The 16,992-nt window shown below is 34.6% G+C and overlaps 3 protein-coding genes across 4 annotated transcripts; 1 reads left to right on the forward strand and 2 right to left on the reverse strand.

Annotated features, from left to right (window-relative positions):
* Positions 1 to 416: 416 nt before the first annotated feature.
* On the reverse strand, positions 417 to 6,505 carry si:ch211-207i20.2 (uncharacterized protein LOC568537 homolog). Of its 2 annotated transcripts, none has more exons than XM_051914221.1 (5): positions 6,119 to 6,505; positions 4,127 to 4,292; positions 3,957 to 4,015; positions 2,905 to 3,004; positions 417 to 2,113 (listed from the first exon to the last, which is right to left on the reverse strand). In XM_051914221.1, exons 1-5 carry the CDS (start codon positions 6,308 to 6,310, stop codon positions 1,095 to 1,097), a joined length of 1,536 nt encoding a protein of 511 aa, XP_051770181.1. In that variant the 5' UTR covers positions 6,311 to 6,505; the 3' UTR covers positions 417 to 1,094. The 2 variants fall into 2 exon arrangements, with proteins under 2 accessions (XP_051770181.1, XP_051770180.1); XM_051914220.1 differs by having other exon boundaries at positions 4,127 to 4,295; positions 6,119 to 6,503.
* Positions 6,506 to 6,657: 152 nt separating this feature from the next.
* dnajc9 (DnaJ (Hsp40) homolog, subfamily C, member 9) lies at positions 6,658 to 13,333 on the forward strand. Its single transcript, XM_051914226.1, has 6 exons — positions 6,658 to 6,824; positions 7,103 to 7,278; positions 10,749 to 10,889; positions 10,984 to 11,238; positions 11,335 to 11,418; positions 12,858 to 13,333. Exons 2-6 carry the CDS (start codon positions 7,105 to 7,107, stop codon positions 12,960 to 12,962), a joined length of 759 nt encoding a protein of 252 aa, XP_051770186.1. The 5' UTR covers positions 6,658 to 6,824; positions 7,103 to 7,104; the 3' UTR covers positions 12,963 to 13,333.
* Positions 13,334 to 13,436: 103 nt separating this feature from the next.
* Positions 13,437 to 16,861, reverse strand: si:ch211-207i20.3 (uncharacterized). The gene is made up of 3 exons (XM_051914227.1): positions 16,689 to 16,861; positions 16,442 to 16,604; positions 13,437 to 13,896 (listed from the first exon to the last, which is right to left on the reverse strand). The coding sequence occupies exons 1-3, from the start codon at positions 16,831 to 16,833 to the stop codon at positions 13,479 to 13,481; spliced, it is 726 nt and encodes a 241-aa protein (XP_051770187.1). The 5' UTR covers positions 16,834 to 16,861; the 3' UTR covers positions 13,437 to 13,478.
* Positions 16,862 to 16,992: the final 131 nt, after the last annotated feature.

The raw sequence follows: 16,992 nt of genomic DNA on the forward strand, positions 1-16,992 counted from the left end.
ATATATCAAAAACCATAATAACAGATGGATGATAGCAGTATTGTTTCTTCATAGCAGGGAAATGTTCTTCAAGGGCATTTAACTTATGGACCAAACATTTCTGAAATAATATCATTATTTTCTCAGAGATATTAGGATCGTGGGGGAAAAGAACACCCCACGTTGAACAACATAAAAATACAAACATGACCTAAAATATTTATAAACATTTGTGTGTTTAATGACACCAAATGAGCCCAAAATCAAAATGTCTGCAAATGTAGTACAACACTATGTATTCCATACCAAAAATACTTGCAGACAATGCAGTAACAGTATGGCAATACACTCATTTTTTCTCCTGTTTTTACAGTCTTCACCAACATAATGTATTATAATTTATAATTAAAGGTAGATGAAGATACCCGCACAATATCTTCAATAACAATGTTTTATTGAAAACTGTATTTGGCAACATTTTCATAAATCAAATATAAATTATTTGACAGAAAACAGGGCAACAACAGTAATAAAGTATTTGACCATATGGATGCCATGATCTTATTCTTTAAATATTAAATAAAATAAATAATTAACATTGGTATATTTTGCATAAGACATCACTTTACTGTCTTCAAAATCAGGGATTATAGATGATCAGAACTGTAGATATCAAAAGCAACTCTCGCTAGTATTATTTTTTTCTGTGGTTCTGATCTTGTGTTACATCAAACATAAATATGACTGGCATATAATGAGCTTTTCAATTACGACCCACATGTAAAGAAAGGTACAAAACAATGTCATAATTCAAAATAAATCTGTAATTACTATTAACTAATTTACTTAATCCTATAATTTAACTCAAAAACATTCTATGATATAAACCATAATATTTTGTGAAGAAAAATGCTTGTCACAACTATTGATATTCATCATTTGGGGCCACTTGACAGTCCATGACACTGCCAAAAAAATATCTAAATTTCAAAACTCAAAATAATAAAGTTCTATGTGATTATAGCTATCTTCAGATAATCTTCTCCAATAATTTATCCATCGTAGAAAAAAATGGGCTCAGAATATCTCTATAATGATAAATGTGATCACCATGTTTAAGCATAAACACATTTGTGCAATTTAAGATTACGTGGATCTGCGTATCTCTTTCCGCATTTATCGCAGATGTACTGCTTCCCTCCTCCATGAACGTGGCGTTTGTGAGTACGTAGGTGACTACCTTGACTGAAACACTTGCCACAATACTCACAATTGTACGGCTTCTCACCGGTATGGACCCTCTGGTGCAGCTTAAGACTGTTCGTATTGTTAAACCACTTATCGCAGTAATTGCAGCCAAAGGGTTTTTCTCCAGAGTGAGTGCGGCCGTGTGAAATGAGGCTACTCTGCTGACTAAAGCTCTTCCCACACTCCTTGCAGCTGAAAGGTTTTTCCCCCGTGTGGATCCGTTTGTGGATTTTGAGATTTACAGCCTGGCGGAAGGTCTTGCCACACAGGTCACAACTAAATGGCCGCTGGTCTGTGTGGATGCGCTCGTGGTTTTTAAGGTTGACCGCGTGCCGGAATGCTTTCCCGCAAGACACGCAAGAGTACGGTTTCTGACCTGTGTGGATAAGTTGATGGGTTTTTAACGTTATGGCCCGTGTGAAACTTTTCTGACATATTGAACATCGAAACTCCTTTTCACCCGTATGGGTAAGTTGGTGCCTGGCAAGATTTTGAGCGATGTTGAATCTTTTTCCGCAAACATTGCAGCCGAATGGTTTTTCGCCAGTGTGGATTATTTCGTGGGTTTTGAGATGTGCGGCTTTCCCGAAGCATTTGCCACAGACTTTACATACAAATGGCTTTTCTCCTGAGTGGACTCGATGGTGGTCAGACAGACTCTGTTTGTGGGCGAAAGCCTTGCCGCAAAGAACACAGCCGAAGGGCTTTTCTCCAGTGTGAATGCGCTGATGTGATTTGAGGTTGCTTTGAGAAGAGAAACTCTTGCCGCACTCTGAACAAATAAATGATCTCTTTCCGAAGAGTGTAACAGCGTCTTGAGGATCTTCACTGCTGTCTTCTAGCAAAACAGATGCTACTCCATCTTCTGAAGAAGCGTTTAGGTGACCTGACAGGAGAACAATCAAGTAACTATCAGTGGCTAAATATCTGGCAGCAAAAATCTTTTGGCACTATATAAATATCCGATCAGTTAGAAGTTAAAGGATTAGTTTACTCCAGAATTGAAATTTCCTGATAATTTACTCACCCCCATGTCATCCAAGATGTTTATGTCTTTCTTTCTTCAGTCGAAAAGAAATTAAGGTTTTTGAGGAAAACATTCCAGGATTTTTCTCCATATAGTGGACTCAACAGGGTTCAAATTGCAGCTTCAAAGGGCTCTACATGATCCCAGACGAGGAATAAGGGTCTTATTTAGCGAAACGATTTGTTATTTTCTAAAAAAAAAAATAAAATAAAAATGTGTATACTTTTTAAACCACAAATGCTCATCTTGCACTGCTCTGTGATGCGCCACACATTACGTAATCATGTTGGAAAGGTCAAGAGTGACGTAAAAAATGACCAATCGTTTCGCTAGATAAGACACTTATTTCTCAGCTCGTGCAGAGCCCTTTGAAGCTGCACTGAAACTGCAATTTGGACCTTCAACCCATGCGTAACCGTTGAAGTCCACTATAAAGTCCACCTGAAATGTTTTCTTCAAAAACCTTAATTTCTTTTCGACTGAAGAAACAAAGACATAAACATCTTGGATGACATGGGGATGAGTAAATTATCAGGAAATTTTAATTCTGAAGTGAACTAATCCTTTAATGGATACAGCATGTAATTCGTTAGATTGACAACTTTTGGACAGATTCATTAAACAGACTTAAATTAATATTATTAACGTACCACTAGTGATGGATTTCAAGTCAACTTTTCCAAATTCATTTTTGATCGTCACAGCCAACGTCAGTGGGGATTCTGGACGGTCTTCTGTGGCCTCATCAGACTGTGAGCATAAAGTAGTTATGTAATTAATCATAAAATAGCCAAGCAATTTGGTGACTTTTCTCTTACAGACTTATAACAGTTACTGTTTTATGTTTTTATGAAATATAATGCTGAATAAGTTATAAGCAAAATTTTACATAGTGAATAGTGAACATAGTGAAACATAGTGAATCGAATGTTCCATTTTTTCAGGATATTCTTCAGGAATTTTTTTTTTTTGTGTCCCACAGAAGATCATAAGGCAGGAGGATTACTAAATGACGACAGAAATTTTAATTTATATTTGGGTGAACTATTCTTGTAAACCAAGCCAAAGCTAATCTAATGAACTACAGCCCAAAGGGTGTAAATTGAAAAAAGTTAAAAAGAGTTAAAAAGAACAGAAGTTTGTTCATGTTAGTTTACAGTGCATTAACTAATGTTAACAAATACAACTCTTGATTTTAATAATGTATTAGTAAATGTTGAAATTAACATTAACAAAGATTAATAAATGCTGTAGAAGTGCAGTTCATTATTAGCTCATGTTAACTAATGTAGCTAACTAATGAACATTATTGTAAAGTGTTACCAAGTTTATTTATAATAAAAAAAACATTCCAGAGTAATATTTATGTTATTTTGATGTTGTTTTTGTTAGAAAAAGAAAATGTAGGTTTCAAAGGAATTTAATAAAACAAGTTAATACTGGTAAATATTGGTTCAGTATCAGTTCACAAAACTACTATGCATGAGCTATGCAAATAGTTTTATAAAAGTCAAGAGAACTTAAAAATAATATGATAAAAAAAAAAAAAAATCCTAGCCATGAACATTAATATTATGTAGTGAACAAATATTATCCTCCATCATAGAACAGTGTTCTGTTGATAGTAGATTTCCATTGCCCTTATTTTTACATTTTGGTAAATGAAGCTAAATAGCCTTGATGTACACGTTGTTCACTTTACCTCATTTCTTGTTCTTGTCTCCAGGCTTCTTGCACTTCCATCATAAGAATGTTCCTCTTCTAAAGTGTACAAATGACAATAAAAAAAAAAACTATTTTATTAAATATTAAACCCTTGGACAGAAATGTAATAATACTTAATGCCTGTAAAGACAGAATGTGATTTCTTACCAAGTCCTCCAACAGACAGAATGTTCAAGATACTGCCGGGACGCTTTGCCCTCTTCCCTGAAAATGTTTTGCACTCCAGGTCCAACAGAAATTTGGTTTCATCAACGAGTTTGATTATTTTCCCAAGAGCCTCGTTGCCCAATACTTCCATGACTGATGCAAACTGCTTCTGAAAGAATAAATAATTACAAATTACTAGTGATAGACCAATATACCAGCTGATTAATCAGGCACTATTAGGCCATTTTGAGGCCTTATTGGCAAGTTCATTCCACTTAGTTTCAAAATCTTCAGCCTTGTCAATGGATTTTGTTTTGGAATATTTTTAGTTTTGTCTAAAAAAAAAAAAAAAAAAAGTTCATTTAATTCTAAAACCATTTAAACTTATTTAAACTTAAAATTAAAACAATTTTTACTTATTTATTGCTATTATCAAACTGCATTGTCTCTAATGTATGGAAGCTTGTTTCTGCAACAAAGTCAAAATAAATAAAAAAGGTAAATGCAACTTCGCAAAACTTTTTTATTGCAATTCTTAGTTTATATCTCATAATTCTGACTTTGTCCCCTCGCAATTCTGAAAAAAAGTCAGAATTGGTAAATGTTAACTTGCAATTGCAAGCTTGTAACTTACAACTGCAAGATTTAAACATGCAATTCTGAGAAGAAAAGTCTGAATTGAGTAGGGCTGTTCAATGATTAATCACGATTAATCGAATCCAAAATAAAAGTTTCAATTTACAAATGTGTGTGTACTGTGTATATTTATTTTGTATTTATAAACACATACATATATTTTTCTTAAATATATACATGTATAAAAATATAAAAATCAATAAATATTTATATATAATTTAAATTATATATGTAAATATTTCTTAAATATATACATGTATGTTTTTATAAATACAAAATAAATATACACAGTACACACACATATGTAAATAGAAACTTTTATTTTGGACGCGATTAATCGTTGAACAGCCCTAGAATTGAGACAGACCCTTTTTAGATTTTGTGAGATAAAAAGTCACAAGATTTTTTTTTTATTTTGTTATTCCGTGGCAGGAAAAAAAAAAAAAAAAAAAAAAAACAGAATTGAGAGATGTAAACTTACAATTACAAAGGGAAAAAAATAAAAAAAGTAAAAATTCTGAGGATAATTTTTTTCACATTTTGCAAGTACAAATTGAAACAGCAATAACTAAATAAAATAAAATAGGTTGAAATTAAAATTCAAGGGCATTACAAACATATGTTAAATTCATTTAACAGACTTTTTTTTTAACCTCAGATTTTAATTAAACTTTCAAGGCTGTTCGAAAATGAGCAAAACTGGGTTTTGAGTTACTTAATTTTCCTAATAACAAAAACAAATTGATAATATATTTTTCTTTTGTAAAATAATAATAATAAAAAAAAAAACACTATTTTTTAGACATTGGTTTGAGTCTGATATATTATTTGTTCAGCTGTTGAATTCTAATGGTCAACTTTTGAGTATTAATGAACTATGTCTTAAATATAAGTAAAGAATATTGTATTGCCAAGAATTCTAATACTATCTTTGCTCAGAAATCAAGGCGCTTGGTGTAACACTAGGATTATTGTGGTTTGCTATTGCTGTGATGTCATGTGAGTGACAGGTTGCCACGCCCTCGCGCCAGTAGACACATCATCAGAGAAGAGATTGCTCTTGCAAGAGGAAGGGAAGTTATTTTGATTAAAGATTACAAAGGCACATTAATTTAAAAATAATAATAAGTGCATGGATAATTTATAACAAACACTGCAATACTGCATAAAAAAAGAATTGTCCATTGTTACTTCAAAACTTTGATATGATGATGCGTTCACGTGCGTTGAGACTTGCGCTAACTGCGCACTGATCTTTATAGTATATGCACACACGCGTTTATAGGGCTGTGAACGCGTCGCATGTTTGAGGTTACAGGCCGCAGATCTCTAAACAACATCATCTCATAATCTCACCATTCTCTCCTCCTTTTCCCTCTTCATTCTTGACTCAGCCTCCTCGTTTTCACACTGATCTCTGGAAATATCATTGCTGAGAAATGACAGCGTCTCTTCTTCCATGAGTTTGTACATTTCAGCAATCGAGGCGTGAACTAACGCCTCCATCACAGACGCCAGATGCGTCTGTAACGCAACACAGCGAGACATTCTGCCTGAAACTAAACCTCACGCCTCTGGATGTCGCGCTGTTGCCCTGTGTTTAATTGAAAACTAAACACAAGTCACGATTCTGCATTGAGAGCTCATTAAAGTGAGCAAACGATGGTAAACATACTTTAGGAAACAGTGGACTGTATTACACGGAAGTACAACAGCGTGCGACAATTACAACCCGGGTCCTAGAATGCATAATAAAAGTTCATTGTTGGCTGTTTTTTTACAATGTATTTTATAATTTTAGTATCTATATAGTTTCAAATTACTTGGATAATAACAGAAAAAACAGACCTTTGTTTGGTAAATTTATACTTAGGAATATTAAATTTAACTAAGAGCTGTCCTACGTCATGACGTTTTGTGACGTGTACACAACGCGCCAAAATTTTGGCGCGACCTGCTACTGCTAGGGGAAGCCTGTACTGTTGTGTTCTGAAAGCATTGTTAATCTCTATCTGACATAGTTTAACAAGTATCTAGTCGCTGTTAGCTGTCAACGTTTCCGGTAAGATTGTTAATAAAGCGTTAAGTTGTGTTGCTTTGTTTTTGTAAGATGAGTTAGACACACGAAAGTGTTTGTTAAATCCATATATATTTCTGGACAGCTGTAACGTTATTTGTCTACAAAACTATTTCGAAAAAATTTAAGGATAAGGTTTTTATGATAATGAGAAACAAATTCAGTCAAATGTGTCACGTTAAAATAAGACTCATGCATTTTTTTTGTATATATTTGTAGTTAGCATGTCAGTGGGTGATTTTTTTTTTTTTCTTCTCTCACAGTCATGGGTTTACTGGATCAGTGTGAGGAGCTCTTCAAGACCTCTAATCTGTATGAAGTTCTGGGTGTTTGCAAAGAAGCGTCTGACTCCGAGATCAGACGTGGCTATTATAAAGTCTCTCTGCAGGTTCATCCAGATAGAGCTCCTGGTGATGAGTCAGCCACCACCAAGTTTCAGGTAACCACTGTTTCTCTAATGCAACACTACTGCCCAGTAATTAAGGTAAAGGTAGGGTAGGTTGAAGCCCTACAAGAGGTGTTCCACGAAATCAAAATTAACCTTCTGGTGCTCCTAACTTATGGGTCACACTTGTCCTCCTACATCGTTAAGGGTTAGTTCACCCAAAAATGAAAACTATGTTATTAATTACTCACCCTCATGTTGTTCCACACATTCGTAAGACCTTCATTCATCTTCGGAACACAAATTAAGATGTTTTTGATTAAATCCGATGGCTCAGTGAGGCCTGCATCGCCAGCAATAACACTCCCTTTTTAAATGCCCAGAAAGCTACTAAAAACATATTTAAAACAGTTCATGTGACTACAGTAGTTCAACCTTAATATTATAAAGCAACGAGAATACTTTTTGTGCACCAAAAATAACAAAATAGTGACTTTATTCAACAATATCTAGTGATGGGCGATTTCAAAACACTGCTTCATGAAGCTTCAAAGCTTTACAAATCATTTGTTTCGAATCAGTGGTTCAGAGCGCCAAAATCACATGATTTCAGTAAACGAGGCTTAGTTACGTCATAAACGTTTTGAAACTTCAATAGTTCACGTGAGTTTGGCAGTTTGATACGTGATCCGAACCACTGAATCGAAACAAAAGATTCATAAAGCTTTGAAGCTTCATGAAGCAGTGTTTTGAAATTGCCCGTCACTAGATATTGTTGAATAAAGTCGCTATTTTGTTATTTTTGGCACACAAAAAGTATTCTCGTCGCTTTATAATATTAAGGTTGAACCACTTTAGTCACATGAACTGTTTTAAATATGTTTTTAGTAGCTTTCTGGGAATTGAAAAAGGGAGTGTTATTGCTGGCGATGCAGGACTTACTGAGCCATCGGATTTTATCAAAAATATCTTAATTTGTGTTCTGAAGATGAATGAAGGTCTTACGGGTGTGGAACGACATGAGGGTGAGTAATTAATGACAGAATTTTCATTTTTGGGTGAACTAACCCTTTAAGTTGAACTTTTTAACTTTTTCAGTGAATGAATGTACTATATTGTAGTTCAATAATATATATTTTTTAATTAACCTTTTGTATTTGGAGGGGATTTTATGTTACTAAATATTATTTAAGTCAATAACTATGCACCATTTTTTCCATTTAAAATATTTTTAAATTAATCCAGAGTTTAAGGTTAAAATATAGAATAGGTATTTAAATCAAAATTGACCACTTTTTTATGGAATATTTTTGTATTATAAAATATTTATCTGCACATTTTTTTTTTTTTTTTTTAAATTCATGTGCCCTTAAACAAAATAACTTCCCCTCCTTCTTGCAATGACATCTCTTCTCTGATGACATGCTTACTGGCGTGAGGGCGGGGCAACCTGTCACTAAAATGAGATCACAGTAATCACAAACCACAACCATCCACTCAATTCCCAATGGACAAATCAAGTCCTGCGCTACATTTTTTTTTTTGTTTGAGAAGCCGTTTCACTCAAATATACATCACAATAGATAAGAAAAGACTATTGCAACTTCCGTTTTATGCTGACTTTCAAATCCAATGCAAAAAAGGGCAAATTAATGCCTGTTCACACAAAGAACTATAACGATAACTATGTTAGCGTCCACACCAGTGTGTGATATTGTTCTGTTTGTTCTAAGCGCACACTGCAGTTTTGTCATCTGTCACTTTAAATGCTCAAACTCTGAAAGCAAGAAGGATTCTGATTGGCTGTCAATGTTTTTATCATTAATCAGCTGGAAAAAAATGATTCTGAAAGTGATTCCAATGATACAGTTTCTCTGTGCCTTTACAGTGGTGGTGTGAACTGCTATTCTTTTACATTTAGAACAGTTTTTAGAAATGTATCTATCTTTATCGTCCTTTGTTTGAACGGGCCTTTAGAGCCATCTGGTGGACAGAAGATTATCATACGTAATGTAACAACTAGATAAATGATTTTTTCGTATATTGGCAGCCATTTTGACTGCTAAGAGTAATGAGTATTTTTAAGACAATTTGGTCTTTGTAAAACACGTCCAATTGTTTGTGTGTTCAGTAGCAAGTGTTATAAAAGTTTGATATTCTGTTGAAGTAGTAAAATCAAAATGCAGGGCTCAACGCTAAGGATTTTTTCTACTGGCCCGGCCAGTGGTTCAAATTTTCACTTGCCCCACAACAAAAAAATTAATAAAGAAAAAGAAAAGAAAATGGGACTATAAAAAAGCCTAATTATTGTTTTTGTTGTTTTTGATACATGTAACCTTAATAAATAGGATTATGACACCAAAAGCTACTAGATTAACTCACTTAAATTTTAAATATTATTAGAAAAATAAACAGTAAGTAATAAAATAGTAACAAATAATCAAATTATGAGTAATAGCAAAAATAATACAACAGAACAAACATAAATGAAATAAACAGTGCTTTTCAAGTTTTTCACGTAGGTTTAAACAGAAGATTTTCAGGTACAGAAATTGTAATCTAATGTATAATTATATAACTATAGATTAAACTTTATTAAAATTGGATCAGTCAAGAGCAGTTACAGATGCATAAATAAAGTTTTGAAATCTTGAAAATATAAAACGTTAAATACTGTTATTTGAAATCATTTTAAAAATGAAAATACACTTTAAACATGAAATTAAACCTGCCAGTAGGTGGCAGCAAGTCCCTGTTAATGAGCGAGTCATTGAGATTCAACGATTCATTCAAACGGCTGATTCATTCAGGAAGTGTTGCTCAGAGACACAAAACAATGCTGTGTGGACTTTGGAACTATTTTCGAAGGCGAAATAGAGCGAAACAGGCATTTTGGTGTCTAAAATGTAAGTCACTTGATATTAAGTTCTTGTTAAATTGTACGCTGTATAAAATCAATATCACATTTGTAATCGTGCTGATATTTGTAGAAAAACGGCGCTCTTTGTTTAATATTGGTTAACTATGTTAAATTATATAAATATGAAAGATATACAGGGTCATTTTTGCCCCTTATCTTGAATTCTGATGCATTATAAATGCATTTTAATAGACTAAATCACGCAGTGAAATCGTGCACTTTAAATATGCTCGCGCACTAGTCTAACCTACTAGACTACGTCACTTAGTGCATGCGTGCACTCAATGGGTGTGTTTTTGTAAAGTGAGGGACATACTCGATAATTTCAGATCGTTAAATCAACAATTACGATATCATAGACGATATATATAGCACACCCTACAGCACTGGCCCGATCGGGCAAGTGACAGTTCTGCCTACTGTCCCGAGCGTCGTTCACACTGGCCCCGGGCCATCCGGCAGTCCTTATTGTCGAGCCCTGAAATGTAAAATTTTTTCGATCAAAAGTGACAGAGTACCAGGTTAAACTTAAAATGACTTAACCATTAAATCAAGAAATCTAATAAATACATCCTTAAACTTAACATTGTCATAATTTCCACAGGTCCTGGGAAAGGTGTATGCAGTGTTGGCTGACAAGGACCAAAGGGCGGTCTATGATGAACAGGGAATAGTGGACGAAGAGTCAGACTCCCTCGATCAAGATCGCAATTGGGAGGAGCACTGGAGAAGACTGTTTCCCAAGGTATTTCTTGTATCATGTGCTTGTTTTCTAGGTTGGTTTTTCCAAGGGAAGTTGCTAACAATATTAACAATATTGTCATACTTCTCTGCCATAGATCACATTGCAAGACATCTTGGACTTTGAGAAGCAGTATAAAGGCTCTGAAGAAGAGGTAGAAGACTTAAAGAGACTGTACCTACAACATGAAGGTGACATGGATCTGATCATGGAGTCCGCCTTGTGCTGTACTTACGAAGATGAGCCACGTGTCAGAGACATACTACAGAAAGCCATTGAAGCTGAAGAGGTGCCAGCCTACGAAGTCTTCACTCACGAGAGTGTCAAAAAGAAGAACAACCGCAAAAGAAAGGTGCCGATTCACTTTATCATTTTGAAGATTTAATATGAAATAATGCATTGTTTAATAGGGTTTAAGCCCTGTTATGATCTGTTATCCTCTTTCTAGGCTGAAAAAGAACGTAAGGAGGCAGAGGAAATGCAGAAGGAGATGGGCTTGAACAGTGAGGACAGCCTGGTAGCTATGATAAAGGTAAAAAAAACTATGAAGATGTAACAGAGGCTGCCGTAATCTGCTAAATGTCTGAAAATCTTCAAACCTATGATACAGTTCTAAATTTTGGGGTCGGTAAGATTTGTTTTATGCTTTTAAGTCGTATATCTACTTTTTGGAACTTATCTCAGATTTTCACCAAAATTGGCTCACATCATCTTCAGACTGTGCTGGCAAAAAAGTTATTAAAAGCTTTTTCATTAACCAAACTGCGCAAACAAATTTATCGAAGGGCACATAAAAATGGACACGAGGCTATATCTCCGCAACGCTTTAGCGTAATGAGACGAACCTTGGTACATCTTATCACAAGCATGACCTGAGGCTACTTGCGGTGTTTCGGCATAGTGCCACCTACTGGTCAGGAGATACAAAAAATGGCTTTTATTACTTGTTTCCCAGAATCATGCCAAGCTGTTTCTGAGGCTGTAACTCTGCAAAGCTTCGATATATTGACACCAAACTTTTGTATGCGTCACCTCACGTTACCACATTAATTTGGTAACGTCGCCACCTATTGGTTAAAAGTGATAAGCAATTAAATCATATTTCTAGTGATTGTATTTATGATTTTTCAGCTGTTTTGACTGAAATCATCTAAAAATATCTTTAATTTCTCATTGTTGCATTTCGTCTGATGCTCCCAGTCATACTTGCATGACTCATGCCCTTGTGATTGACCACGTAATTGCTGCTTGCAGCTATAATTTAAAAAGTAATTTACTCCTGTGATGCCAAAGCTGAATCAGCAGCCATTACTTTAGTCTTTAGTGTCATGATCCTGCAGAAATCATTCTAATAATCTGATTTGGTGCTCAAGAAACATTTTTTATTTTTATCAATGTTGAAAAAATTGTGAAAACTGAGACTTTTTTTCAGGATTCTTTGAGCAGAACTTTCAAAAGAACATTTACAATTAATGTATTTTTTAACTTTATTAATGTCTTTACTGTCCCTTTTGATCAATTTAATGCATCCTTGCTGATTAAAATGTATTTAAAAAAAATCTTACTGACCCCAAACTTTTGAAAGGTAGGGTATGAACAAATCTGTACAGAAGCAACTGAAGAACCATTTCAGTGGGATTCTTTTTTCTAAGATACATTTGAGTTATTTGTGTAAATTCATCTTTCATTTCGTGTACTGTGAATAAGGTTAATGTAGGTCAATGTAGGTCATTTTAAAAGCAAATAATGAATCAATAGCTATTAAAATAATGGATCTTCCTCATTTAGAAGGAAATAATTTGTAACTATTCATAATCATACTCATTCATATATTCCATTATATAGAGTTTTTATATATTTATATAATTGGGGGGGGGTGTATTTCTGCTATTATCAGATGTTCAAATCACAACCTATTAAGATGCATTATTAAGCATGAATATTATTTTTTCTTCCCGACTTTCTATTTAGCAAAGACAAAAGTCCAAAGAAAATGGATTCAACTCTCTCATCTCAGATCTGGAGGCTAAATATTGCAAGAAACCAGCAGCAGGAAAGAAGGGCAAGAAAAAGTAAAGTTTCACCAGACTTGCCTATTTCTATCAAATGTTATCATTCATCTTGTAATCTACTCTAGAAATGTAAATAATAATCAAAGGACACTTTATAATGGATACTCACCCTTTGTTAGCCATACGACACCTGCATATTGAGACTAATAACAGGTACCACACTCTCATCCATTTATTACAGTGCATTAGTGTGAATCTGCTCCATGTGTTCATGCTCATACCAGCTTGTGAATCAAATGAAAATGTAAGATTTTAAGTGTTACTGTAACATTTTTTTGTATATATGTTTTCCCGTTTCCTGGTTTTGTAGTGTTGGATGTATTATTGTTCGAGTAGATCATTTGATTATAATAAACTTGTACCGATCTGTATAAAGTCTAAGGATTCGTTTTGTATGTTTTGACAAATCTGTACACTTCTTTTTATTCATAAAGACGAGAACACTCAACATTGAAAATGTAAAAGAACCACCTTGAAGTCACTATTTTAAAGTCACATTTATTTTCAATAAAAAAGTATTTCAACTGGGTTTTACAACACTACACTGTAGTAACAACTGATTACTTGGTGACACTGAGGAAATCTGAGGAAAGCTTGGTTGTCCAAACTCTGCGTCATGAAGTATTTTTTGGATCTGAAGCTTCACCAAGGACTGCTTTGAAGCAGGTAAGCGTCTTAACGCAGGTGCTAAGCTCCGTAGAAATAAATCGACTTCATCTTGCTGTTGTTCGTCTTTCTCTCTGTCTCTTGAGTCTTTAGATGCCAAATACCTCTCCAACAGCTCTAGTGTCTCTGATCGCCTTCTCTTTACAATGCCAGACCGGATTGCTCCTGGACTTGTCATGGATGTTCCCGTACTGGTGCTGGCTGGTTCAGCCCCGCTGTCTTCATCTGGCTCGTCATCCTCGATTTTGCCGGGAACACTGTCCAAAATAACACTGTACACCAGTAAAAACCACTGTGAATATCCCTGAGGTTTTGGATGCTTCATTACAATACAGAACAGATGCATGATACAACCCATTGCTGAAATTTAAATGAAATTAAGGGGGCCATTTACGTTACACCATTTTCAACTAAAAACTGAAAACTGTTTTGTCCGTTCATTTACACGACAATGGCGTTTTGGGGGCCTGAAAACAGAATTTTGAAAATGTGTTTCAAAGTGCAAGTTTTTGAAAATGATTACAAAAACGCAAATCTGTGAAAACGGTGGCAGCATACACGTGCATGTGTGCAGTCTTTCTTTACAAAGTGACATCGCCATGACATCATGCTGGCCTGGCATGAATAATACAGTGTTTTAATCGTTTTCACGATCCTTGTGAATGTACAAAGAAAAACTTTTCTGTTTTTAGTTCATTGTTGTCATGTAAACGTACCCCCAGAGTAAACAACAAAAACATCATGCGCATGTGTATTACGTGTTCAGTCTGTAGGTACATAGTGTTTCTTTACAAAGAGACGGATCCGTGTGAACGGGGATTATTTTGACAACGTTGTCGTCCGTACACGAAAAACGCAAAAGAAAAATGTTACGTTTTTATTACATTGTTGTCGCCTAAATGTACCCTAAAATTAAATTCTCTCACCATGCTATAGAGAGATTAAATGATGTTATTTCATTAAATAAATAGAAGAATAATTGCCAGGTAAACTTTTGAATCAGAACATATTTACATGTTTATTGCTGTAACACAAAAATGAACACATGGTGGCAGGTGTGGGTGATTAAACTGACAAAAATGTGTGCATGTAAACAAATAATGTTGTGATTTTAATTGTCCGATACAGTCAAGAAGATCAAGACTCCGGATAATGTTTTATGTTAAAAGTATATCTAATAGTGCACACTACAAAAAAACATGGAATTCATGCTTTTATTATTCACAAAATTCCCTTACTATAAAGTGTATATGGTATACTGCTGAAATAGTATGGAAATATGCTACTTTTAGCATTGCTTAAATATACCAGAGCCTTCAAGATAGTGAAAGATGACAAAATTTGATATGCAAATGACACAAGAAAGAACAAATCAAATCCAATATGTAAATCATTTAAGAAAAAAAGAACCAATATTACAACTATTCCATACTCATAGAATTACAACTCTATAGCTATAGTCCTTGATGTAAAAAGTCTTTGCAGTTATTAGCGTAGTTCATCTTTCATGTAGTGTGAAATTTGTTTAATTCTGTGAGCTGCATCCAATTGTCATCTCCAAATTAAAATGTATTTCATTTATAAAGGTTTAATCCAATTTTATACGAAAATGTCAGAATTCTTGCCAGTACAATCAAATAATACATACAGTTATACATACAGAATACATTTGTCAAACTGGAAATGGGAGGTCTTGTGCATTGTATTGCAGTCTGCTCTGTGTTTAGAAGATCACTTACTATAAAGTGTACATGCTATACTGCGGAAATAGTACGAGTAGCATGAGGATTAGTTCACCCAAAAATGAAAATTCTGTCATCATTTACTCACCCTCACGTCTTTCCAAATCCGTAAGACTTTTGTTCATCTTCGAAACACAAATGAAGATCATTTTAATGAAATCAGAGCTTTCTGTCCCTCCATATACAGCTACGCAACTACCAATTTGATGCTTCAAAAAGTTCATAAAGAGATCGTAAAACTAATCCACATGAATTGAGCGGTTTAGTCCAAATTTTTTGAAGAGACATCATCGCTTTATAAGATGAACAGATTGAATTTAGGCTTTTACTCACATATAAACATTCATCAGCAAACATAAGCTGAAGCTCAACCGTACCTGATTGACGCGAGAGAACAAACCTCATTGGTTGCTGCGTAACACACTCATTGGTTCTCACACATCAAGCAAGCATCCTTGAGCCTCCTTTTACCATAACTGATGTGTGAGTTGATGAATGTTTATATGTGAATAAAAGCCTATAGTAAATCTGTTCGTCATATAAAGCAATCGTGTCTCTTCAGAAAATTTTGACTAAACCTCTCAATTCATATGGATTAGTTTTACGATCTCTTTATGAACTTTTGAAGCATCAAAGTGGTAGTTGTGTAGCTGTCTATGAAGGGACAGAAAGCACTCAGATTTTCATTAAAAATATCTTCATTTGTGTTCCGAACATGTACGAAAGTCTTACAGGTTTGGGATGACGAGGGCGAGTAAATGATGACAGAATTTTCATTTTTGGGTGAACTATCGCTTAATACCTCCAATGTACTCAAAGACTATACAATTTGATATGTAAATGATGCAAGAAAGAAAGAACCAATCAGAATCCAGTATATAAATATTTTAAGAAAGAAAGGTCCAATAGCACAACTGTACATAATGTTACAATAATGTCACCGCTGTTAGTTGAATTTTGAATACTGAACATTTAATGAACTGAATGGGAAACTTTTTTCGAACTGTTGAAGTACTGATATAAAAGTACAGCTGTGGGTGCAAGACAGGCTTCATACAAAATAACACTCGAATACCTTCTGTGTTCTGTGGAGGGATCGAGAAAGTCCATCACTCGCATATATTTCCATTGCTTCTTTTTCTTAGCTGCCCGTCCACTCCGACTTCCATCCTGCTCCAGTCGCTTTTTCCTTGTGTATGTGTCTCTTAGATTTTTCCATTTAGCTTTCACCTCTTCCACTATACAAACACACAGCCATTGATGATGGTGGTTAAGCGCGCGGACAGTAACGCTACATAGCAAGCTACACAAATAAAACTCACCATCGACTCCCATTTTGTCTGCTATTCCTTGCCAAAGTACTTCTTTCCGCTTCGTATTTTTGTACTCACTGTGGTTTTTATCAAATAATTCCTTGTTCTCAGAAACCAAAAACAACAACAGCTCCGCGTCCATCTTGACTACCATTCTTCTTCTAACGAATTAGTACAGGATTTAGTGCTTCAGCGCCACCAAGTGTGCCGGAGAGGCGGGATTGGACACGTGGTGCAAAAGATAGAATCTTTGCCTTCAGTTTATTTCTAGACCTTTTTTTAAGAACATAATTAAATATGTGTTACATAAAAA

This window comes from Ctenopharyngodon idella, chromosome 12 (assembly GCF_019924925.1).
Source record: "Ctenopharyngodon idella isolate HZGC_01 chromosome 12, HZGC01, whole genome shotgun sequence".
In the NCBI taxonomy this organism is placed as follows: Eukaryota; Metazoa; Chordata; class Actinopteri; order Cypriniformes; family Xenocyprididae; genus Ctenopharyngodon; species Ctenopharyngodon idella.

Coding starts and splice junctions, on each gene's coding strand:
- si:ch211-207i20.3 (XM_051914227.1), bottom strand. CDS start 16,833: ATGGTAGTCAAGATGGACGCGGAGCTGTTGTTGTTTTTGGTTTCTGAG. Junction 16,605..16,688: donor AGACAAAATGGGAGTCGATG/GTGAGTTTTATT, acceptor GTGTTTGTATAG/TGGAAGAGGTGAAAGCTAAA. Junction 13,897..16,441: donor CCCTCCACAGAACACAGAAG/GTATTCGAGTGT, acceptor ACTGGTGTACAG/TGTTATTTTGGACAGTGTTC.
- si:ch211-207i20.2 (XM_051914220.1), bottom strand. CDS start 6,310: ATGTCTCGCTGTGTTGCGTTACAGACGCATCTGGCGTCTGTGATGGAG. Junction 4,016..4,126: donor TCTGTCTGTTGGAGGACTTG/GTAAGAAATCAC, acceptor TGTACACTTTAG/AAGAGGAACATTCTTATGAT. Junction 2,114..2,904: donor CTTGAAATCCATCACTAGTG/GTACGTTAATAA, acceptor TTCTCCTGTCAG/GTCACCTAAACGCTTCTTCA.
- dnajc9 (XM_051914226.1), top strand. CDS start 7,105: ATGGGTTTACTGGATCAGTGTGAGGAGCTCTTCAAGACCTCTAATCTG. Junction 7,279..10,748: donor CAGCCACCACCAAGTTTCAG/GTAACCACTGTT, acceptor TAATTTCCACAG/GTCCTGGGAAAGGTGTATGC. Junction 11,419..12,857: donor GCCTGGTAGCTATGATAAAG/GTAAAAAAAACT, acceptor CTTTCTATTTAG/CAAAGACAAAAGTCCAAAGA.